Genomic DNA, 25,090 nt, shown 5'->3' with positions numbered 1-25,090 from the left:
ATTAGCTATTTAATAAGCAAACTGAAATACTTCAGTGCTATATCAAAATGGTATTGTTTCTAAATAGTTCTCTTCTTTTGTTCATGGTTTGCGGGATCTAAAAAGGTAAGGTAAAGGTAAAGGACCCCTGGACAGTTAAGTCCAGTCAAAGGTGACTGGGGTTGTGGTGCTCATCTCGCTTTGAGGCTGAGGGAGCCAGCATTTGTCTGTCGTCAGCTTTCCGGGTCATGTGGCCAGCATGACTAAACTGGTTCTGGCTCAGCGTGACAGAAGCCAGAAAGCATGGAAACGCCTTTTACCTTCCCACTGCAGTGGTACCTATTTATCTACTTGCACTGGTGTGCTTTTGAAGCGCTAGGTTCGCAGAAACTGGGGCAGAGCAACAGGCAGAAACTGGGGCAGAGCAACTTTGAAATTTTTCATAGAGATCAATAACATGATGAGGATTTCAGGAAAAAATACACCCACACTCAAAAGATTCTGTAAATGCCTAAAAAATGTATAAATGTAGCTTTTTTGGTAGAAGAACTAGGTTTAGAAAACCTAAATTTTCAGTGTCAGGGCATGATGCATTCAAAAGTTTTTGATGGTGAAAATGATTGCAAAGACATGCTCTTTCTTAACAAAGAATAAAATTTATGGGTCTCTTATGTCTTGTAACAAAATTTTACTTTTTTTGGACATCGTGGGGGAAAAATGGCTACTGGATACAACTTTCCTACAATCCATAGCTGTAAAAGAAAAAATTAATGAAACAAAGTTCATCTTAAAATCTAAAATAATATTGGTTATTACAGGGTCCCCCCCCCCAAAAGTGCAGACTTTTTCAGTTTTGGGGTATTTAAAACTATGAAAATTGGCTATATCATGAAATCAATCTTTTTTAAAAATTCCACACTTCCAGCTACTCTCTGAAGACTGGAGAAGAGACCTTCTCAAGAATATTAGGGGGGTGGGCAGGGGAAGGACTAGACAATGTGGAAAATGAACATTATATTTTAGCTGCAGTTCATTCATTTTCAGCTTTTATTCTTGTTATAAAAAAGTGCATCTAGCCATTCCATTGTTGTGCCCATAACCTAGGTTTAAGGTGCCATTGAGTGCCTAGATTTCATACCTCAAGTTTCTAACACTGTACTAGAATGAGATTCAGATCATAAAATGATCCAAATGAAAAAATGAATTATGAATACCAGCTTTTCTATTTGGACTGAAATCAGTTTTCTGTTGCTCAGATAAGCCAATTAAATTTTATGTGTTTTATATCCATTATACAATAGATTGCAGCACATCTATTACTATGTAATACACAAACAGATATTCTGTGGGAATGGAACCTATAAATAGTTAAAGATTTTCTCTTAAGTTATCTTTTCAGTCATCTGACCCCATTTGTAATAGAATGAAGGAGTAATAAAATACTGGATCAAGTTTCCTGATGAAGACTTCATACCTTGAGGTTGTGGGATTAATTTGCATGTTAAATGGACCATTGTAGTTTGATGTCTTTGCAGGAGACTGATGTTGATGTTGAAAGATGGCATTTGATGATACAGTTTAGCTTTTGTTTCTGCTTTGTGTGGAGCAGTAGGATGCAATCCTTTACACACATGTTGAAGTAAAATCCATTGAAACATTTCTGAGGACTGAACAGTAAACCTAATTTGCTGGTGTATTATGATTTTTAAAAAATTAAAACAAAAACTGTTTGTTTTTTATATAGGTGTAAAAAGCTTTTAAGTAAGAAGAAACTAAAAAGAAAGCAGAAGAGTAAATTGAAAATAAGAGCACGGAACAAGGTAAATCATATTCTTCTCATATTGTAATTGACTATTTCAACTTGGAATAAAAGTCTGCAAATTGGAGTAAACTTAAATAAAGAGGAAAAATAATACCTGTGTTAACTGTATAGCTTGAAGAAACTCAAGAGGTTCAGTACTGGGCATATTTAAGTTATAATCCATTTACTGTATTAGGATTCCCCAACAATGGGGTGATTTGAGCATTTCATTATGCAGTTTTCTGTTCCTTGGTTTTAGTGTTTTATTTTTTTCAAGGTTACTCTTTTTAGCTTTTTATTTCACTCTGTCATTTGCGACCTGTTTTAAAATGTTCAGAAATCCTAAAGTGGTGTAGAGAACAGGGAGGCACTGTCCCTGCTAGATTTCATATGCTAGGCTAGTTTTATTTCAGGAGGCCTTTGCACAGTGACACTATCCTAATGTTTTTATTTTTAATGTTTTAATCTGTTTTAAAATGTGTATATTGTATATTTGTTGAAGGCTGCTTGGAGATTATGTATACAGTGTAAAGCAGGGTATAAATGCTTAAACAAATGACATAATGTGATTAAAACTCACACAATCCAGCAAGATTAAACACCCACTCTAATACCCTCTCTTCAGCTTTGGTCACCAAAACAATCTCAAACAGGAAGTCTTTGCAATTATGTCTAAATGGTGTCTGTTGGAGATAACATATGAGAGTGTTGAAAGTGTAGCTAAAGGTGTTTTGTTTGCACACAAGGTGTTTCATCTCCCAGTGTCCAGGTGCAGAGCCACCTGTACTCTTTCAAACAGCTACCACACATCACAGAACACTCCAGAGGGGTTCCCAATGAGGCACAAAGTGCTGCCACCAGAAGAAAATATTTCACATCTGTTTGCACACAAGTTCATTCTGTATGGTTTCTGGCCACAGTGAAGGACTTACAGGTGTCGTCTAGTTAGCTTTAGTCTGTGCTTTCGCCTTCACTTCAGAAATGAGCATTTTAAAAGGCATGTAAAGGTAAAGAGATCCCTGACCATTAGGTCCAGTCACGGACGACTCTGGGGTTGTGCCGCTCATCTCGCTTTACTGGTTGAGGGAGCTGACCTTTGTCTGCATGACAGTCTGGGTCATGTAGCCAGCATGACTAAGCCACTTCTGGCGAACCAGAGCAGTGCACGGAAATGCCGTTTACCTTCCCGCCAGAGCGGGACCTATTTATCTACTTGCACTTTGCCGTGCTTTCAAACTGCTAGGTTGGCAGGAGCAGGGACCGAATAATGGGAGCTCACCCCGTTGCGGAGATTCGAACCGCTGACCTTCTGATCAGCAAGCCCTAAGTTCTGTGGTTTCACCCACAGCGCCACCCACATCCCCAAAAGGCATGTATCCTCATGCTACAAATGAACGATATTTGTTCTAGAGAGTTGGTTTTAAAAGATATATTGACCATCCCCAGCACAGATTTCCGCCAGTGGATAACAGAGGAAGGTAACTTTGGCTGATTCCCCCTCCCACCACCAGCAGCCTGTGCCCTCTCAATCTGCTCCAGAGGGTCAGGCAGACTTTCCCCACCTCACATGGGGAGAGAGGCTGCAGTAGAGATGGGGAATCAGTAAATCTTTTTTCCTCTCCATTATGCTGATAGAAGCTTCTTCAGGGATACCGTTGGATGCAATCAGCTGAAAAATTGTAGCTATATGATATTTATTTCGCATCTTAAAATGAACAAATGCTCAGAATCTATCTGTTCACAAGATCTTGCTGAAAAATGTGCAAGGTTAGGCCTTGAAAAGCCTTTAAGGAAAGGGAGTTTATGATACCTGAGCAGCAACCCAGGACTCCTCTTTTTGTGACATAATGGGATGTAATTAGCAAACAGAGAATATGAAGGCTGCATTTAACTGAAGACTTGTGATGGAATTTTAGAGGAGGTGTCTTTAAAGTCCAAGCTTCTTAGGATTTTTAAATTATAGATTGATATTGCCACCTTTACCTGTGCCCAGCACTAGTGTAATTTGCTATCTGTCTTCCCCCTCCTCTAAGAGACTTGTTGCTATAATCTGTACCAGCTAAACCTTCAAACAATTATCAAGTGCAAAAAGTATATTAGACTAGAATTCAGGTTACAAAAGCACGAATGGGAGTTGTTGCAGTCAAACATTTGCAAGTAGAACAGATATTTTTCTTGTTGTCACTTCAGGCTGTGTGGAGTGTAGTGGTAAAATCAAATGTACCCTAACAATGAAAACTTCAGTGAGTTCGGTACTAGCATACAGGGGTACCTCGGGTTAAGTACTTAATTCGTTCTGGAGGTCCGTTCTTAACAGGAAACTGTTCTTAACCTGAAGAACCACTTTAGCTTAGTGGGGCTTCCCGCTGCCGTCGCGCTGCCGGAGCACGATTTCTGTTCTCATCCTGAAGCAAAGTTCTTAACCCGAGGTACTATTTCTGGGGTAGCAGAGTCTGTAACCTGAAGCGTATGTAACCTGAAGCGTATGTAACCTGAGGTACCACTGTAAAGGTGTTCTGATGTAAATTCCATGGTTTCCCCTTCCTCTGAAAACCATATACCTAAATTAAAATTGAATAGCTTTTTCCACAGCTTAAAATTTTGCTGCTCTGTTTCATCATTGCATGTGTCCCCCCACCCAATTTTGTTTGAAAAAGTGTCTAGAAAGTTTCACCCTTTTGACCATTGCTTGTAATGATCATACAGTGGTACCTCGGGTTACATATGCTTCACGTTACAGACTCTGCTAACCCAGAAATAGTGCTTCAGGTTAAGAACTTTGCTTCAGGATGAGAATAGAAATTGTGCAGCAGCAGCGGGAGGCCCCATTAGCTAAAGCGGTACCTTAGGTTAAGAACAGTTTCAGCTTAAGAATGGACCTCCAGAACAAATTATCTGTATTTCTAAGCCTTAATCCTGAGAGAGTGAAACATGCATTTATTGTCACATGGCTCAACACCTGCATTCTTCCAGGGCATTCCCCCCACCTTACCCCTAGACAGCAGGTCTTCTGAGTGCTGGGATAGATTAATGATACTTTTTGGTACCATTGATGGACAAGGCACAGGGAGACTTGGATGCCTCTTCTCTTTCTCTTGATTCTTCTCCTTCCTATCAGGAACATATGCTGGGGTTGGTCAGGTTGTCCCCGGGGTGGGGACCAGAAAAATCACACCTCTCTACTCTGACCTACCCGTCCCTGCACTCTCCTTGCCAAGGGTCATGGCAAAAATGAGATTGGAACCAAGGACTTCCGAATTTGTAGCTCAGCCTCTTTGCCACTACAGGGGTACCTCTGATTAAGTACCTAATTAGTTCTGGAGGTCCGTTCTTAACCTGAAACTGTTCTTAACCTGATGCTCCACTTTAGCTAATGGGGCTTCCCGCTGCCGCCGCGCTGCCGGAGCACAATTTCTGTTCTCATCCTGAAGCAAAGTTCTTAACCCAAGGTACTATTTCTGGGGTAGCAGAGTCTGTAACCTGAAGCGTCTGTAACCTGAAGCATCTGTAACCACTGTATGTTACACCGGCTCAGTATTTTTCCAGAAAAAAGCAACATGTTAAGATACAAAGGGTAGCCACTCATCCGATGCACACAGTGGACGCATGCCAGGAAGTGGCAGCCAAGTGGTGCTCCTTGGCACATGCCTCAGAGTATTTAGGATCTGCACCTGCCCTTCATGTACCCTTCATACATTTACTGCAGCAAACAGCACCTGTGCCATCACTTGAGCTGCGGCAAATATTGTAACGTGTGAAACCTTTTGCTATTTGAAGACAATGCACCTTTACCAGTTGCAAACTCCATGACGGCAGTGGGAGGTGATGGGAAAGGGGATACTGTGGGCTGCAATAGCAGGTGGGCATCCTTTCTGTCCTTAATTAAAAACTGCTGCAGCTGTTTGACACAAGTCTTTTTGGTGCCATGCCCCTGGAGAAATCAGCTGTGAAATCCGCTTAATGAGTGAACTCATACTGTGTTACAGTTTGGCATCCTTGCATCAGTTAATTTATAGGTAATTCCTGCAGGGAGGCTAAATAAGAAGGAAGAAAAGTTCTCTCAATTGTGATTTGTCTCATGCTTCTACCACGAGAAGATATAGTGCAACAATATTTGATTAAGAAATCCCCCATTTACATTCATGATTTTGGTACAACAACAACAACAACAACAATTTATTTATTTATACCCCACTCATCTGGCTGGGCTTTCCCATTGTGATTCTCAGTTTTTAAATGGATCATCCTTGTTCTCTCCTTTTCTTCTTCTTCATTTTTTTGCTTTCCTTTGAGTAAAAAGGATAACTCTCTACCCCTTTAGCAAATCTAGGGGACTTGTCAAAAGAATGTGGTTTTGATGAATGCCTCTCTAATACAACATGAAGATTTTGCTGACCTGTTGACTGCAAGAAAATGTCTTTCTTTTTTTAATCAGAGTGAAAACCTGGATAGTATGGTAACCATACCAGACATCAAGCTTCACAGCAACCCTTCAGCTTTCAACGTCTACTGCAATGTGCGGCATTGTGTTCTGGAGTGGCAAAAAAGGGAGACCTCTGTAGCCTTGGCTTCAAAAAACATGGTGCAGAGTGGTGATTCAGACAGTGAGGAAGAGGAGGAGGCTAAGGAGCCGCCTATCAAGCTTCCAAAGGCAAGTAACCCTGCTGACCACGTCAAGCCAGTGGCGTAGCGTGGGTTGTCAGCACCCGGGGCAAGGCAAGTAATTTGCACCCCCCTAACCCATGGATTTGCGCTCCCTAACCTGTGGATTTGTGCCCCCTAACCCTAACCTCCAGATGTTGCGCCCGATGCGGCCGCCCCCCCTGCACCCCCCATGCTACGCCACTGCGTCAAGCTCTCACGTAAAAGGCATAATAATAGTCTTCGACATGTTCTGTAGTACAGAACTCAAAGCATCTCACTGTAACGGGACTTACTGTGTTGTGTTTTAGATAATTGAAGTTGGACTCTGTGAAGTGTTTGAACTTATCAAGGAGACAAGGTTTTCTCACCCATCTCTCTGTTTGAGAAGTCTGCAGGCCCTTCTGAATGTTCTTCAAGGCCAGCAACCAGAAGGTCTGCAGTCAGAACCTCCTGAAGTTCTAGGTAATGTTTCCTGCAATTTAACTTCTAATTTTTCAAACCAAACAGTAACAGGGAAATATTGATAAATCTTTAAATCACAATTTATGGGATGTATGTCTGGTAGCTCATAGGGAGTATTTGTATAGTTCTTTTATTTGAAATATTTTTTAGCCTTCCTTTCCTTAAAATGATCAAAGCTGCTTATAACCCAGTGCAAACAATTAAAAATACAAGTAAGAATAACAGCTAAAGAGGAAAAAGAAAAACAGGTAAAATGATTCAGAATCGTAAAAGGAGATTACAACAGCAGTGTAGTCCTGCGTGATTATGGATGTTTTCAGAGTTTTCTTCTGGCAATCGTATTGCCTTTGTTCTTCTAAGATTTTCTCCAAATGTATTTGCAGAATAAATGGGTAACATAAGGGTAAATTAACAGAAACTGATTTTTAACATTGCTAATTGTATGAGGTGTAAAAAATTGGTTTGCAGCGTTATGAGCAACTGCTTTTAAAGATAATTCAGCAACCGCATTAAAATTTATTCACTTTGCCATGTATATACAAGTAGACCAGTGTGATCTTCATTACATTTGAAACAATTTTAAACCTATTTTAGCTTTATGAGTGTTTCATGCTGGAGAGGGAAGGGTGGAGGGAGAAAACCTAATGCCAAACTGCTTCAATAGAAGGGCATTTGAGCCAGTTTTACACCACATCACCCACGTAGTGGTCACTGATAATTGTTTCTGGGTTGAATCCAGCAAAGTCATTGTGTGAGCAGAATGACTTAGAATAATAGAATTGTAGAGTTGGAAAGGGTCATCTACTAGCATGGGACTTGAACTCACAACCCTTTCTTTAACCAGTTCTCTCTCTCTCTCTCTCTCTCTCTCTCTCTCTTTCTCTCTTTCTCTCTTTCTCTCTTTCTCTCTTTCTCTCTGTCTATCTCCTTCTGTTCTCATTGCATGATAGAAATAGGGCTAATGTTTATTTATTTCATTTGGGGCATGGGACACAAATTTACATGCTGAAATATATAAAACATGGACTCTTACATGCTATAGCAACAAATCTGTTATAGTATCTGTTACAGTTGTACCTCATTTTGCAGCCGGGATCTGTTTCGGAACCCTGGCTGCTAGCCGAAAAGGACACAGGGCAAAGTGCCGTGTCTGCTCATGTGCGGAGCGGTTTGCGCTTCTGTGCATGCACGAAGCACGATTTAGCGCTTCTGCACATGCGCAAGCTGCAAATCCGGAAGTAACCCGTTCCAGTACTTCCAGGTTTGCAGTGGACATTCGCCGGAATGGATGCTAGACAAGGCGGACTTCGCGGAGGTATTACTGTATTACAAGTTTCATTCTCCACAGCCAAAGTAGCAAGGCAACATGTTTTGAGTGATTGGATGACTCTTTTCAAGCATTCTGCTGTAAACTGAGAAAGCAGTGCCTTTCTGCTTGAAAGGCAGAAAACCTCTTGTCAGATAGATGTATGTCAGTGACATTGAACACAGTATTATGTGTCTTGCATATCCTTTAACCATTGAGTATTCTCCAGACTTTGGGTTGAACAGTTGAGGATCTGAGTTCTTTCTGATGCTGCATGGATTCCAATTTATTTAAAAATAATTTCAGTGAGCAGTGTTAATTTTTTTAAGGATCCAGGGCAATCATCAGCATCGTTGCTCTTTCACTTTTCCAATAAAGCTCCTATCTTGCAAGGCATTAATTGCTACTTATTTATTTACTTGTCTATTTTATTAACTGTATTTATAAATCACCCTTCCCCCGAAGGAACGTAGGTTGATGCGCAACAAACGTACAAAATTCATAACACAAGCAGTAAAAGCACATTACTAAAAAGTAATATTAATAACTCATTAAAACACTGATTCAAATATTGTTGCTGAGGATTAAACATCCCATGGTCAAACTACAAATTGATTGATCTTTATTACGGCCATTGGCCCATCACACCACCATAATGTACTTGAACCTCCAAATTTAAAACCGCCAAAACTTACAAAAAAAAGACAAGAACCAAAGCAAAACAAAAACAAAAGACCAACATCATACCTTACAACAAATTTGTAGCATAAACATCGCCCTCTGCTCATAAATTAATAGAAGACATCAATGGTGATATCACCTAATTACATCCTAAAACATAGATCATGGTTTAAAGGGATTAATCAAACTACAAAAGTATGGGAAGATATAAATATCTTGAATTGACATCCGAAGGACAACAACGAGGCTGACAGGTGTACCTCTAAGGGAAGATGATTCTAGAATCAGGGCCCCAGAAAACAAGAGCCGGCCCTTTTATGTGTCTCTTCCTCCCAAATCCTAATGGGGACCATTTGATCTTAAGGATTGTGTTGCAATGGAGGACGTGTTCCTGCAGATGTTTGGTCTCCAAGCTGTTCAGGGCTTTATAAATGATTGCCAATACATTGAATTGGGCCCTGTAGTGAACAGTCAGTGCAGATTCTTTAAGACTGGATTATTGTGAGCAATATAGCATCATACAATACTAAACAGAAGTTCACAAGAGCATGGATTACTAATGGCAGGTTATCATAACAGTACTTCTTGAATCGGTATTAGTTATTGTTTGTGATGACTCTGCTTTTGTGTAAATAACTCTTTGTTCTATCTTTAGAGTCTCTGTTCCAGCTTCTTCTAGAAATCACTGTTCGGAGTACTGGAATGAATGACAGTACTGGTCAGTCTTTGACAGCACTTTCATGCGCTTGCCTCTTCAGTCTTGTAGCTGCATGGGGAGAAACGGGACGAACGCTTCAGGCAATCTCCGCTATCCTTACCAACAATGGGAGCCACGCTTGTCAAACTATCCAGGTCTTTGATCAAAATTTGGATTATTGTGTTGGCTGATGGCATGCATCTGTATCTGTCTCTGATCCCAATAAATTGCCTGATGTTTCCCAAATCAGAGATGGCCAGCTTGAGTGCTAAGAATTGCATTAGAAATATTTTGAGACAACAGGCCACAGGTGGTAGTAGAGTTCACTGCAATTAGCCTAATAGAGCTTGCCCTTTTCATGGATGCAGCACATGCCGTATGTTTGACAAGTATTTGTCATGTTATTCTGAAATGTGTTTGGAGTGAAAAGCTGAAACCTTTCCTTAAGGAATTGTAATATAAGTCTTTAGTTGAAATGCATTGCACTGGATCCAGAGAAAAAGACAATTGGTTCCAGTTGTCCAAGGAAGCTTTGTATTTCTGTTTTTGGAAAGCAAACCAAGGTTTGAAAAGTGGCTTGTGGAATGGTGGGTCTGCCACTCAAAGGGAAAAAAATAAAAAACCTCTGACTGAGCATCCCTTTGGATCCTAGCTGTAATAAATATGGGCTTCTAAGTATTTGCTTCCTTGTTTGACCTCGCCATTTCAGGCTTTAGTTTTCTGGAAACCCGCATTCTTGAAATTCTCAGAGCAACCTTAGGCACGGTGAGAGATGCTCACTAGTAGATGTTTTGTGCTTTTGCTTTTACCCTTTTCTTGTTACAGCCACGGGAGAAATTACATAAGCAGGAGGTTCAGGCTATGACCCACCTGAAGCTTGTTCCTATCTCCCATTATGTATTCCTTATTTAGTTATCAGAAAAAGCAGAAGTGCCATTTACGTGTGCATCTCTTTCTCACTTCTGCTTATAAAATCTGGAGCTGCTCTTTGAAGCTTTCAGATTGTAAAGGTTTCTGAGAACTTGCATTTTTGTTTCTTTATCATAGACAGTTTTTCCTGCCTTCCGTGTTGCAGAATGTTCTAAAGGCAGTTGACGAAGACTGAAATAAAGTATCATAGCTAAAATATACAACTACTAAAGAGCACCATAAGATAAATACCTCTATTTTCCAGCTAGGCACCTCTCCTTGACCTTAAGCATAATTAACAGGAATGAAATTACCCTCAAACTGTGTGGAACTTTCAAGTGAAACACATTGAAGATTTGAATGTAAATAACTTTGTGAAAGGGAGGAATAACGTGTGTGTGTCTTATGGGTTAGATCCAGAGAAGAGTGAACAGTGTCTTCTCATTCAGTGAGGGTTTCCTGGCTTCACTCCAGCTCCTTGAATCCTTCCCACACGAGCCACTGAGGGACTATATAGAAGGGGTATGGGGGACTGCAGCAGGTTAGAGAAATTGGAAGTATTCGATGAGATGGCCTTCTGTAAGCGGAAGTGCCCTTTGGCTCACACAAGACGCCTTTGGATCCAAGCCAGCGTTCATTCTCATGAAAGACAACCGCTTATAGAGAAAAATAAGTAGTCATTTGCAGTACAGGCTACTGACTAACTCGTTGCCACTTGGAACAACTTTCCCTGATGCTAGGCAAAATCCTTTTCCATAAGGTAGGTTAGGTGTTGAATGAACTATCACTTAGTCTATATCATTTAGTATTAACTTTCAGGTAGCTGCACTATGTTGTTGTTTTCCATTTTTAGGATTGGTGATTTAAAGTTTTCTAGTAAGTGACAGTGATTATCTTTTCCCCTGTTTAGGTGCCAACTATATTGAATTCCCTCCAGAGAAGTGTACAAGCTGTTTTGGTGGGCAAAATACAAATCCAAGATTGGTTTAGCAATGGGATTAAGAAAGCTGCCCTGATGCACAAGTGGTCTTTAAAGGAAATCTCTGTAGATGAAGATGACCAGTGTCTCCTTCAGAGTGATGGTTACTTTTTGTATTTATTATGCAAAGATGGACTGTACAAAATCGGCTCTGGCTACAGTGGGACAGTCAGGGTAATTTACATTTTGAGCTTGAACAATTTTCATGAATCTGTTTTTAAATGAGTAAAACTCATTTCTATTTATTTCATTAAATTTATATCCTGCCCTTCCTCCCAAAGGAGCCCAGATGTATTGAACATCTGGACATGAAGGTTCATAGGACAAAGAATTGTCCACAGTTTACCAACTCGTTTTTGAAAAGTTGCTTTTTTTGTATGACTGCTTTATAGATGGCCGCTTCAATAATTGTATTAAATTGCAGGGTCATATATACAACTCTACATCTCGCATCAAAAATAGAAGAGAGAAGAAGTCTTGGTTGGGTTATGCTCAGGTAGGTGGAATTTGAAGTCAAATACAAGAAATTAATATTAAATTGAATGAGCTATAATGTACGCGAAATTGGACCAAACATTGTATAATTCATTATAAATCCATTGGTGTAAATGGAAAGAAAGTAATATAATTTGAGCTTATAATTCTAAAATATAAAATTAAACTTTAAAATGTACATGGGGCTAATGTAAAATAGGAATATATTCAATTTTTGATTCCCAAAAATATTGTACAGGACTTGAGGTGGGACAAAGTTCACTTTTAAAATGGCCATAAAAGGTATCTAAGCACATGGCTTGACAACAATTGAGCTGGGTGGCAAAATGTACTTTTCCTACTTGTTCCTAATTTTTGCTATGGCATAGTGAAAGTATGTACAGTCATACCTCGGGTTGCGAATGTGATCTGTGCGGGAGGCACGTTCGCAACCCACAGCATTCGCAGCCTGAAGTGCCACGTCTGCATGTGTGCATGACGCGATTTGGTGTTTCTGCACATGCGTGAGTGCCAAAACCCGGAAGTAACCCGTTCCAGTACTTCCGGGTTCGGCGCGGTCCGCAACCCAAAAACGCACAACCCACAACGTTCGTAATCCGAGGTATGACTGTATAGCATGTCACTAGATGTCTCACATCCTGCAATTGTTACAGGAAGCAATCTGGAACTGTCCACCCCTCCCCAGTTACAAATATCTTGACTAAAACCTCCATTCTCTTGTCCATTTATCTCTATGGTCTACATTGTATCTTTGTTGAACTGTTGTTTGATCATGGGGAACAGTGGAAGATGAGGTCTGTAGGCTAAGTCCTTAATTCATAATACTGCTGGATGTTTTTCCGTATCTTTTGGGGGAGGGAACAGGTTTTTATTGGAATATGAAGGACCACTGAGCGTATTTTTCTTCAAATGTTTCTTTTGCTTATTATCTACTCTTGGGAATAAGACATTCTAAGCCAGATAGATGTATAAATAGGAATGTTCTGTTTACCTTCCTATCGCTTCGTATTGCACTGAACTGCAAATACAATGACATCATCTTGTCAATATGGAGTGTTGGCAAGCATCATGTGATTCCTATGATGCATTGTGCTTATTTAAGATTGACTACTTAAACTTCAAACTAACTGCAAAGCAATCTGTTAAAGGTGGTATATACCCATGAATGAGTGTGCATACATCCCTCCACAAAAGGATAAGTCAGTTTCAAAACAGGTAAAGCAGGAAAAGATGAAATAGCATTTATTTATGTTACTGTGAACGCAGTTCTGGAACTTTAATGGACAGTTATTCATTATGTCTTTGTAGGGTTACTTGTTATATAGAGATGTGAACAATCATAGCATGACAGCCATAAGAATCAATCCCGAATCTTTGGAACAAGATGGTGCAGTAACTTTGCCAGGTACAGAAATGCCGATTGGCCCTTACGACTGCTTATAATATTACATTGTGCATGACCATGTTTTATAGTGTTCCATTTTACTGAAAATACTGATAAACCTATTGCTTATGATTTAAGCTTCACATTCTGGACAAACAATATAATACATTAATGATCATGATACTGTCAGAAATGACCAAACCAGAGTCTGTCTCCTGATTCATGACCGAATCAACATGGCAAATTAGAGCCTTTTAAACGGACATTAGCATTTAAGCATCACAGGGCTATATTATTTCACAACACATTCTGCTGGGTTTCCTCAGTGAAAGAAGAAAAAAAACTCTCAAAACCAATGTATCAACTTTCTACAAATGATTGTTTTCCAAAACTTTCCCTCGAAGTGTAAGTGTGCATGGAATAGCACATCTGCTGCTGCAGACCATAGTCTGCTGTCAAAGCTGCTGACAGCTCTGCAGTCAACTTGTGAGATAACAGCAACACCTGGAAACACAGCAAGCAGCTGACAGTGAGCAGCGGCTTTTACATGACAGAATGAGGTCTGTGCTATGTCTCTGTGTTATGCCAGTGCTGCTTTTCAGGGCTCTGGAAGATCAGAGCTGCTTTGTCCCACCTTGGAACCACAAAGTTCAGTAGCTTTGGCATGTATTGACTCTGCAAGGCCCAGCGCTGAAGATTGTTTTGCTTTTTTAAAAAATCAGTTCCACCGATGAGCATGGCGTTGTACTGTAGCCATTTGCAGAGAGCCTTTCTTACTAAGGACTGAGCTTTCGGAGAGCTTGCCCATGGCATGCCTCCTAGCCTAGCAGGCTCCACTGTGGGAGGCAGGTAGTGGAAAGCACTCCAGTGGCATTACTGCACCGAAGTTTGAAAGCTTAGTAGTTCCTTAGGGCCAGGAAGGCAGCCTGACAGTCTATGCTGTCGATGCAAGGAAGTGTGCCTAGACCGTTCCTTAGCAGCTCCCAAACTTACTCCGAATATAACCCCTCAGTGGATGATTGTGCCAGGAGCTCACGGTATCTTGACTCATAAATAAGCCACTGTTTTCCTACAGCTATTAACTATGAAGTTCTGAATCTAAATTACCGATATGTTAATTTATCAATAGTTAAAGTGTCAGTTTTAACTAGCACATAATTGTCACTGAATATGTACACTCTACTTTGTTGATCAGTAGGTGTTTCCTTTTTGTTTCTTTTTTGTAATTGCGGTGTTTATCATGTAAGCATGCAATAAAAGAATAGCTTATTGATCTGGATTCTATTTATGTGCTAAAATATATCGAAGCTTCGGCAACTTCTCTATACATCAATAAAATACTTAAGATGTTACGTTGTGTTTGCTGCAGTTATGGGGACAAGGCTACTTTGGATGTATTTTTTGTCTGTGTAGAGTTATTTATGTCAATGAATCATTTATGGAAATTTGGAGGGTAAAGTATTTAATGTGACTTGATATTGCATAATGTTGTGTTCTATACAGATTGCCAAGCTGAAGGGCAAAACATCCTTTTCACTGATGGAGAATATATTAATCAGATAGCAGCTTCTAGAGACGTAAGTATGATACCTCCTCTGATATTTGTTTTCAAGGACTTTTTGTCATGAGTTATTGAATAATCTAAATGCTGGCCTCCAAAGTCTGCAGTTATTGCACATTCTTAGCACGTTTAATGCCATTAAAATATGCATCACAATACTCTTGGCATATTTAAAAGAGAAATGCATGGGAAGAATGGCTATCCCTTAGACTTCTTAAATGAATTAAATGCATATTTCAGGAGCTTCCAAATTTTATGTTGTCTGACTTGTACTTATTCGTCTTAATTGGAGATTACTCCTGACTATTTTGCGTTTGTATGGTGCTGCTTGCTGTTATCACTTAGCCATTCTTTATCTTCTTGCACATCTGTCTTAAGGATTCTTCAGTGCCAAATATTTGCCCGCTGGCACATGTATCCATGTTGAGCATCTGGTGTTATAGTTTAGCTCTCCCACCCACATCATACTTCTTGGGGCTGTTGTGCTCTCTTAACCATTCTGATCTTCAGCTGTTGAATAAATTTTGCTGCAAGTGTTATAAAATGAGTAGTGCAGCGGCTTGCATAAAATTGGAAGGCCTGTTTCTCTAACAAATACACTAATTTACATTATTTTGACTTAACTGTTATGGAAAATATGCTATTTTAATGTTAGGATCCTAAGTGCCTTGATCATTCTCATTGGCTATCTGTTTTTTATTTCATTTTAAAAACATATTCAAGGAATTATTATTATTAATTATATCCTTTTAAATGCTTTTAATAAAGACCTTAAAGTCAGATTTTTAGTACTTTAACTTAGAAAAAACCTTTACCTCAGTGTCTTTGATAGAGAGCCTTGAATCAGTTTGGAATTAAAAGTATAAACCATTTAAAATCAAACTTTTATTTGGCTGTTCTAAAAACAGCTTTCCTTCTTATTACCTGGGTTTGTCTACACTTCTTGAAGAGCTGGGGATGATGTGGGGTGAGGAGTGCAATCCTTTTCCTTCATGAGAGCGGCTATTACCTCTGGGAAGGTGAAATATACAGGTTCAAATTTACCTGTATGCCTTCCCTTCTGCAGCTAGTGACACCTTCATGGGAATGACTTTCAAGGTGAAATGTTCGAACACCTCTCTTATGCCACAGCACAATCCAAATCCACCTACCCTAGCTGCTTTTAGGAAAAGAAAAAGCGGTCAGGGGACCTAAACATGGATTTCTGGCATCTTTCATAGTTTTGCCTTAAAGAAGGTTTGTTTTGCCTCCAAGACACAAATGACAAAAGAAGTCCAGTATTTTGTTTGATACCCTAAACACCAATTCACTTGTTTGCAGGGAGGAAGTTTGCCTGGGAAGGTAGGTGAAAAGCATGTAAAAGACCCTAATACTTTTGATAGCATTTCAGCACATCTGTCACGTTAGCAGCTGGTCTGTGCTTTCTGCAGGATTCAGATAAGGGCAAGTGTTAGAACTGCGAGGTATCAAGTAAAAGTGGGATTCCTTATTTTACTAACAAATAAGCTAACATGTTAAACTCTTGGGAAATGCTGCAGAAAACTCCCAGTTCTTGCTAATTTCCTGAGCACCTAGATGCCAAAATGTAACTGATACTCAAAGGACTGGAAGTATTTTGTCATTTAAAAGGGAACTTCATATATTTTCAGACTGTAGGAACGTAAACCTGGTTGTTTATTTCCAGCACCTTTCAGTTGCTTCTTTTTTTAATAACCAAATGTATAACAATATTCTCTGCATATAAAATTGATGTGCAGATATTCATATGGTTTAATGAGCTTTGCTTATAAATTGTGTAAGTTAAACATTGCATTGGCAGTTAGGAGATAGGAATGTGCAAATAGGAAAAAGCTTTAAGTTATGGACTAATGTGTGTTCTTTTGCTTGTTGCGTTTGCACCGTTATTCATATTAATCAGATCTGCATATATCTTATTTAATGAAGGAGTTGCTAAAGATTCACAATACAATCTAGGAAGAACAAGATTGCTCTATCTTGTGGCAATAATTATTTCAAATTGTTGAATATTGTATTGTTATTCGTTGCAGGATGGTTTTGTAGTTCGAATATTTGCAACAAGTACTGAGCCGGTGCTACAACAAGAACTGCAGCTTAAGCTTGCACGAAAATGCTTACACGCATGTGGTATCTCATTATTTGATCTGGAGAAGGACATGCACATTATCAGTAAGCAATCATTTCTCTGTTTCCCTGTTCCATGTTTAATAAATTGCAGTTACAGATAGGTAGCCGTGTTGGTCTGCCATAGTCAAAACAAACAAAAAAAATTCCTTCCAGTAGCACCTTAAAGACCAACTAAGTTAGTTCTTGGTATGAGCTTTCGTGTGCATGCACACTTCTTCAGATACACTGAAACAGAAGTCACCAGACCCTTCTATATAGTGAGAAGGTGGGGAGGGGTATTACTCAGAAGGGTGGTGGGAATGGGTGATAGCTGTGATGAGCCTGTTGACGACTCTTAATGACTGCAATAGGTCTTACAAGAAAAAGCAAGGGGTGAGAAGGTGAAAAGTGGCTTTGTCATGTATAATGAGATAAGAATCCAATGTCTTTGTTCAGGCCAGGTTTCTCCATGGTTTTAAGTTTGGTGATAAGTTGCAATTCAGCAGCTTCTCTTTCCAGTCTATTTCTGAAATTCCTTTGTAGTAAAACAGCTACTTTGAGATCTTGTATAGAATGTCCTGGGAGATTGAAGTGTTCTCCTGGTTTCTCTGTTTTGTGATTCCTGATGTCCGATTTATGTCCGTTTATTCTTTGGCGTAAGGTCTGGCCTGTTTGTCCAATATAGAGAGCTGAAGGACACTGTTGGCATTTGATGGCATATACAATGTTAGACGATGAGCAATTAAATAGTCCTGAGATGGTATGTGTGATGTTGTTGGGGCCAGTAATGGTGTTGTCTGGGTGTATGTGGCAAAGCCACTTTTCACCTTCTCACCCATTGCTTTTTCTTGTAAGACCTATTGCAGTCGTTAAGAGTCGTCAACAGGCTCATCACAGCTATCTGCCAATCACCCATTCACACCACCCTTCTGAGTAATACCCCTCCCCACCTTCTCCCTATATAGAAGGGTCTGGAAACTTCTGTTTCAGTGTATCTGAAGAAGTGTGCATGCACACGAAAGCTCATACCAAGAACTAACTTAGTTGGTCTTTAAGGTGCTACTGGAAGGAAATTTTTTTTTTTGTTTTAATAAATTGCAGAGAGCATATATAGTTTGATTCAGTATGAAGAAGCATCCAAAAGCGAAACATACTTTAAAGCTGAAAAAATAAGGGATAGGTTTGATGCACTTATATAGGTTCACAAATTATTTACCCTATGTGGGTCAGTGGTACCATTGTTTCCACAATTCTCAATTATTTGTCAGGGTTTTTTTTTTAAGCTAACCAATTATTTTTATCCTCCAATGTAATATTTGTTTGTAATCGTAGTGTAATAGAGTGTGTTTCACTATTTCCTGCCCAGGAGTTGTGTTTGAAATGACACAATATTTTGTGTAAGATGTTTGTACTTGAACATTTGAATGGACACCAGTTGCACAAAACTGAACCCATGGAATGTTTGAATTTGACACTGAAAACACCTGTGTTTGAAAAGCATTGATAGCTAATAGCAGCTTTGTGTTTGTAGGTACAGGGTTTGATGAAGAGTCAGCTGTTCTAGGTGCAGGAAGAGAATTTGCACTAATGAAAACGGCTAGTGGAAAGGTATTTGAAACACTTTTGTGTTAACCCAACTCCCCTTGGCTTGCAATAGTGCTGTTTGGGAGCTAGGCACAATGTTATATGTGGGCCAAACTATGTGATTCTCAATGAATTGTAAGTAGCCTTTCTTCAGCGTTTTCTTTTCTGAATCCAGACATTCAGGCTTTAGTCTGCAGAGGAAGGCTAGCAAAAGGAGAGGGGTTATTTTTTAGCAGGGAAAAGTACCAGATGAGTAGTTAGATAACACCCACATACACCCCATGTGGGACTTCCACTTCAGAATGTGGCCTGCCTGCCCAGCTGCATTTTCCAAAAGACAAAAAAGTTACATGGCATTGTGTGGATTGTGAGTCACTCTTTTCTGAATTGTTTTATATAATAAATAATAATAATAATAATAATAATAATAATAATAATAATAATAATAATTATTATTATTATTATTTATACCCCACCCATCTGGCAGGGCTTCCCTAGCCACTCTAGGCGGCTTCCAAAACAATATTAAAATACTGTAATACATCGAACATTAAAAGCTTCCCTAAACAGGGCTGCTTCAGATGTCTTCTAAAAGTCTGGTAGTTGTTCTCTTTGACATCTGGTGGGAGGGCGTTCCACAGGGAGGGTGCCACTACCGAGAAGGCCCTCTGCCTGGTTCCCTGTAACTTGGCTTCTCGCAGTGAGGGAACCGCCAGAAGGCCCTCGGTGCTGGACCTCAGTGTCCAGGTAGAACGATGGGTTTCCGGGTAGAACAATGGTTTCCTTTGTGAAAGTTCCTCTATATACTTAAAGAAAAGAGCAACCTGATGAGGTAATGTATTAGTGTGTAGCAATTGCTCTCAGTGTTTTTCATAGTTTTGTAAGTAAAACTTCATTCATTGCAAACTGGCTTTGAGTAAAATTAACATACCCACTTAGAAATTTGTCAAACCGCTTTTCTCTTTCTTTTTTTACATTGGTTGAATGTTATAATTGAACTAATGTTAGTGTCTCGCCTCCCCTTCAGATTTATTATACTGGCAAATATCAGAGCCTTGGAATAAAACAAGGTGGTCCTTCAGCAGGGAAGTGGGTTGAGCTGCCGATCACCAAATCTCCAAAGATTGTTCAGTTCTCAGTTGGGCATGACGGCTCACATGCTTTACTTGTTGCGGAGGACGGAAGCATATTTTTCACAGGCTCAGCAAGTAAAGGAGAAGATGGAGAATCAAGTAGGTTTGGGGCGTTTGTGATGCCTGCATTAACAACCATTAGAGAGATGTTCCAAAGTTTGAATGAGTGCTTTCTTTCTTAATTTTTGGTTCTTTGTGTTAGGATTCATAGCCCCTTTTCACCTGGGTGATATCACAATTTGTGCTCTCCAAACACTGAAGTGTTCCTCCTGTGTATAAAGAAAAAATCAGGTGGAAATTTATTTTCTGAATGATACTGCAAGTAGCTCAAGTAGAAGACACATCTAGTGGTGTGATCATCATTTTGTGTGAGCAGTGCTGCTCTCTATAGAAAACAGCATAATATATTTTCATTCCTGATTCTTATTATACAACTTGGAAGCAACATTTTAAAAATTATCGTCAAGTCTCACCATAAACTTGCACATCCTAGTCCTTGGAATATATGCAACAAAGTCATACTCAGAGTAGACCCATTTAGTTCCTTGATTTTAGTGGGTCTACTCTTGGTAGGACTAACTTTTTATCTCCCCTCCCCCCTTGCCGGACATTATGTGTGTATTCTACAATAGTGTTAGAAACACAGCGTTGTGTGTACATTTTTATGCTATTTGTGTGTATGGGATGGACTTGCTTTGATATGTTTGCTTTGGGACATTTTGAACAGGATTTGCAGTTAATAGGTCACAGTGATGGCATTGTTTGCTTTGTGCCTGGAAGTTTTCAAAACAAAACCATAGCCGTTTATATGCTGTTGATTTGAAACCTCATATATGTGTACTGCTTTTCATGCCTCTCTGAAAATGGAAGAAAGCATAGAGCTCTTCATAGTCTTCTGATGACAGTGCTAATTCTTTCAGTTTTGATTTTGAATATGCCGAAATACAAAAGGTAGAAGTATAATGGATATCCACTATCTTCCTTTTTTGTATGTATAAATAGCCTAGATTTTCAATCACATTACCATTTGTTAAACAAACACATTTATTTCCTTAGCTTCATGTTAAACCTTAGATTTTCTAATGTAACACTTTCCCCTTCTTTTTAAGCCAAAAGTAGGCGGCAGTCTAAGCCGTATAAGCCCAAAAAGATTATCAAAATGGAAGGAAAAATTGTGGTATATACTGCATGCAATAACGGGAGTAGTTCGGTTATTTCAAAAGATGGAGAACTATACATGTTTGGAAAGGACGCAATTTACTCTGATGGCACAAGTAAGTTGATATTGTAGATGTTTTAAAGAACAATTGACTTGATGAAGAGAAATAGTTTGTGCTATATATGTAGCTGTCCAGTTGAAATAACTTGCAGAGGGGTTCTGTTGTGATGCTGTGTGAAATTAGTTTTATTTTCATTGTTGTGTAAGCATGTGTGCTGTTGAGCTGTTATTCCCCCTTGGTAGAAACAGACATTATTAGTAGATGTTGGTCCAGTGTTGGGGGTGGGAATCCAAAAACTATAGGTAAGAAAATAGCCTATTAGAATAAGCTAGTATATCCCAACTTTGACGTCTTGATTGGGCCTAATCAGGGTATATTAGCTGGCTGATGCTTTTGGTCTTAATAGCTTCTTGTCCTTCTACATCTGAGTTACAGTGCAGATATATTTCACAGCAAGGGAATGTTTGCCACTCAGATGTCTGTTTATCTTTCAGGTTTAGTAACAGATTTGAAAGGCCACTTTGCAACTCAGGTAGCCATGGGCAAAGCTCATACTTGTGTGCTGATGAAGAATGGAGAAGTCTGGACATTTGGAGTGAATAACAAAGGACAATGTGGACGAGACACTGGCTCCATGAATCAGGGAGGAAAAAGTCAGTATTATTTTCTGTCTCGTGGTGCTTCATTGTCAGAAACGATTTTTCTCTATCACCATCACTTCCATCTCACTTTTTGATGCTTGCTATACTATTTCTCTTCAATACTACATGCTCCCTTGTTTTTATAAAAATTCAGGCTATTCATGTTTTGTAATAATCAGTTGCTTTCTTTCCATCTTGCCTGTAGTAGATGCAATACCTGTCCTGCTTATAATATCATTTCCATTATTTATGCTCCTTAATCTGAGCAGGTTCGGTACAGTGGTATGCAAAATGTAAAGATAGCATCTGTTACAGTCCTTAAGAGCCCAAACTTTACACATTTGTGTCAGCTTCTATGTGCATGCCTCCCCCCAGTACCTTTATTTTCCAGTCAGGCAAACTAGAGGTCTTACCACAGTTCAAATACACTTTTCAGCTAGGCAAAGAGGGCAGATGTGGGATGTGGCCCAATGAGAGGGAACAGGGACAGTTGAGAATCCCAAAGGCTGGATAGAGAGGTTTGTAAAGCCACATTTGGCCCCTGAGTCTGAGGTTTCCCACCCTTCAACTAAACCTAGGTTTAGATTGTATGGAGCTATCTGCAATGAGTTGTACACACTCTCTCCCCTTTCCTCCATGTGTGGGATTAGGGAATAAAAGCTTGTGTTGTCAGTTTTGACTAAATCATATTTCCATTATGCATGAACTTTAGGAACCCAAACTTTGGTTTGCTGAACAAAGCAGGATAAAAGCATGGTTCGGAGTGTTGGCTAGTGTTAGAATAAACCATAGCTCCCAAAGTGTGTATTTAATGGAGAACTGCAGGTTACTCGGAGCTGAAACCAAAACCTCACTCCTCTCCTCTAATGCCCCAAGATTAGGAAGGGAAAGAGAATTCAGGTGCCCGAGGTTTGCCATGGCTCTTTCCCAGCCATCTCAAACCACAGTACATAGTTGCTTTAGAATGGCTGAGTTTTTTGTGTCATTGTACATTAGGAAAGTCTTTAACTTTATCCTTATTCTTATATTCATTTATTTATATGCCACCTTTTTCCCTGACAGGGATTCAAGGCGTCTTACAGATAAAATAGGAAAGGCTAAAAAATATAGGAGGCAAAAAACCAATAATAAAAAACACTTAAACTTTTATAAAATTAAAGCTATATATAAATATAAAAGATCTATTAAAAACTTACAGATAATTAGAATGCAAACAGTTTGGCACCAGCCCTTTCATTAAATGCAAAGCCCATTGGAACAAGAAGATCTTAACCTGCCGGCAGAAGGACCGCAAGGAAGGAGCCAGTCTAACTTCTCTAGGGAAGGAGTCCGGGAGCAGCCACTGAGAAGGCCCTTTCCCGGACCCATACCAAGTGTGCCAGTGAGGGTGGTGGAATTGAAAGAAGACCCTCCCCTGAAGATCTCAGAAACTGGACTTGTTCATATGAGCGAATATGGTCTTTCAGATAGCTTGCTCTCTATACCTAGCCCTGGTCAACAATTTGGCTGCATGTCTTTGCGCTAGTTGACATTTTTGATCACTTTTCAAAGGCAACACAATGTAGAGTGTTACATTAACTACAGCTTTAGCTGGACCTCATAGACACACTTAAAATTACTGCTCTCCAAACATAGTTTTCCCATGTGATTTCTGTACTGCTTTGCTGACTTGCCAGATCTGTTAATGGTTGTTTTCTCTCAGGTTTCGGAGTGGAGAACATGGCGACAGCAATGGATGAAGATTTAGAAGAAGAGCTGGATGAAAAAGATGAGAAATCCATGATGTGTCCACCAGGCATGCATAAATGGAAGCTGGAACAATGTATGGTGTGCACCGTTTGTGGGGACTGCACAGGCTATGGAGCAAGTTGCGTTAGCAGCGGACGTCCTGACAGGGTTCCCGGAGGGTAAGTAAAAATGCCTAATATGTAGCTGAACAATACTTTATTTATATGTAAATTTATGTAGGGGACTAACCCCCCCATACTATTCTGTGAAAGAAAGCATACCCATATAGGTGTTTTTTTTTTTTTAAAAAAGAATATCTGATACTGTTTTCTAAGAAGAAATTCTGAATTGCTTATAGCTGTGTTCATTTCAGAGATTGGAATGTATTGTTTTCTGGTTAATAGTTAGGCCAATATGTGTGCTGGATGACAAATATTTTGAAAAGCGGGAAGACCTGAGTTTTAACATGCAGCAGATACCTGTAAAATTCACCAAAAACACACACTTGGCAATTGTTTTCACTTGGATCCAGACTTTGTTTCCCTCAGTAAAGGGTGCGTGTGGCTTCTGCTGGTTTCCCCCTCCAGTCCACTGTATCTTCCAGGAATCTGCTCTGGAGGATTGGTAGACCCTCCAGCACGTGGGTGGGTGGAGCAGGAAAATTGGTTAAAATTGCTACCTCCCCCTTTCTGCCAGTGGGATTCTTTGAATGAATCAAAAGGCTGCCATGAACAAAAGAATCTTTCCATATTTGCAGATAGATCCAAACATAGCTACCTTCACATTTGCATAACTTTGATCTTCCATTTTTCTCAGGAATCTTATTTTCAGAGCTATGCTGTTTAAAAACAAATTACCTCTATATTTAGGGACTTGGGGGCTCTGCCTCCATGCTCACTTTGCTTGCCCAACCCCCTGCCTCGATTTCTGTGCCCTGAATTCAATTGTGCAGGGTGAGCCTGTGCTTGCTTCTGCTGCTGATTCTCCCTGCCCTTTTGGCCGGTGCCTGCTGCTGGCTGTCCGTGAGTGAGTGTGGTCACTGGAACAGGGCAGGATGAAAGGTGACATGAAGCCGAGCCTGGCTGTGTAGAGGAAGGAGTGGGCTGGAGCGCTTGCTGCCCCCTCCAACATAGCCGAAGCAGCTCCAGCCTTCCACAGCCAGCTAGTGTAGTTGCACAGAACAGTCAAGGTTCCCCTTTCTCTCCTCCAGTAGTAGTGTTGCCTGGCTGTGCATCACCTGGGTAAGGAAGGGAGAGCGATCAAGACTCTTAGTGATGGAGTCTTCATGAATATTAGGCACATACCTAGTCTCTACGCCTCTCTGGTCTTTACCCCGGACACTGAGATCCAGCGCTGAGGGCCTTCTGGTGGTTCCCTCATTGCCAGAAGTGAGGTTACAGGGAACCAGACAGAGGGCCTTCTTGGTAGTGGCGCCCGTCCTGTGGAACGCCCTCCCACCAGATGTCAAGGAAATAAGTAGCTATCTTATCTTTAAAAGACATCTGAAGGCAGCCCTGTTTAGGGAAGTTTTTAATATACAGTGGTACCTCGGGTTACATACGCTTCAGGTTACAGCCACTTCAGGTTACAGATTCCGCTAACCCAGAAATAGTACCTCGGGTTAATAACTTTGCTTCAGGATGAGAACAGAAATCGTGCGGTGGCAGTGGCAGGCCCCATTAGCTAAAGGTTAAGAACCTCAGGTTAAGAACAGTTTCAGGTTAAGAATGTACCTCCGGAATGAATTAAATACGTAACCAGA

The 25,090-nt window shown here is 40.0% G+C and overlaps 1 protein-coding gene across 13 annotated transcripts in view; it reads left to right on the top strand.

The window, feature by feature from the left end:
- Window positions 1-25,090, top strand: part of MYCBP2 (MYC binding protein 2) — a 139,336-nt gene that overhangs the window by 9,303 nt on the left and 104,943 nt on the right. For all 13 annotated transcript variants that reach the window (XM_081907260.1, XM_081907261.1, XM_081907259.1 and 10 more), the window contains exons 2-15: window positions 1,724-1,799; window positions 6,216-6,431; window positions 6,733-6,886; window positions 9,529-9,725; window positions 11,390-11,632; window positions 11,883-11,954; window positions 13,262-13,358; window positions 14,841-14,914; window positions 16,947-17,085; window positions 18,554-18,630; window positions 19,634-19,838; window positions 20,849-21,013; window positions 21,454-21,612; window positions 23,303-23,507. In XM_081907260.1, coding sequence (XP_081763386.1) covers window positions 1,724-1,799; window positions 6,216-6,431; window positions 6,733-6,886; window positions 9,529-9,725; window positions 11,390-11,632; window positions 11,883-11,954; window positions 13,262-13,358; window positions 14,841-14,914; window positions 16,947-17,085; window positions 18,554-18,630; window positions 19,634-19,838; window positions 20,849-21,013; window positions 21,454-21,612; window positions 23,303-23,507 — 2,079 coding nt within the window. The remainder of the gene's footprint in view (window positions 1-1,723; window positions 1,800-6,215; window positions 6,432-6,732; window positions 6,887-9,528; window positions 9,726-11,389; window positions 11,633-11,882; window positions 11,955-13,261; window positions 13,359-14,840; window positions 14,915-16,946; window positions 17,086-18,553; window positions 18,631-19,633; window positions 19,839-20,848; window positions 21,014-21,453; window positions 21,613-23,302; window positions 23,508-25,090) is intronic.

The sequence above is a fragment of the Podarcis melisellensis genome (assembly GCF_964234715.1).
Source record: "Podarcis melisellensis genome assembly, chromosome: 4".
NCBI classification, from domain to species: Eukaryota; Metazoa; Chordata; class Lepidosauria; order Squamata; family Lacertidae; genus Podarcis; species Podarcis melisellensis.
This window is presented reverse-complemented; position numbering and strand designations above follow the sequence as displayed.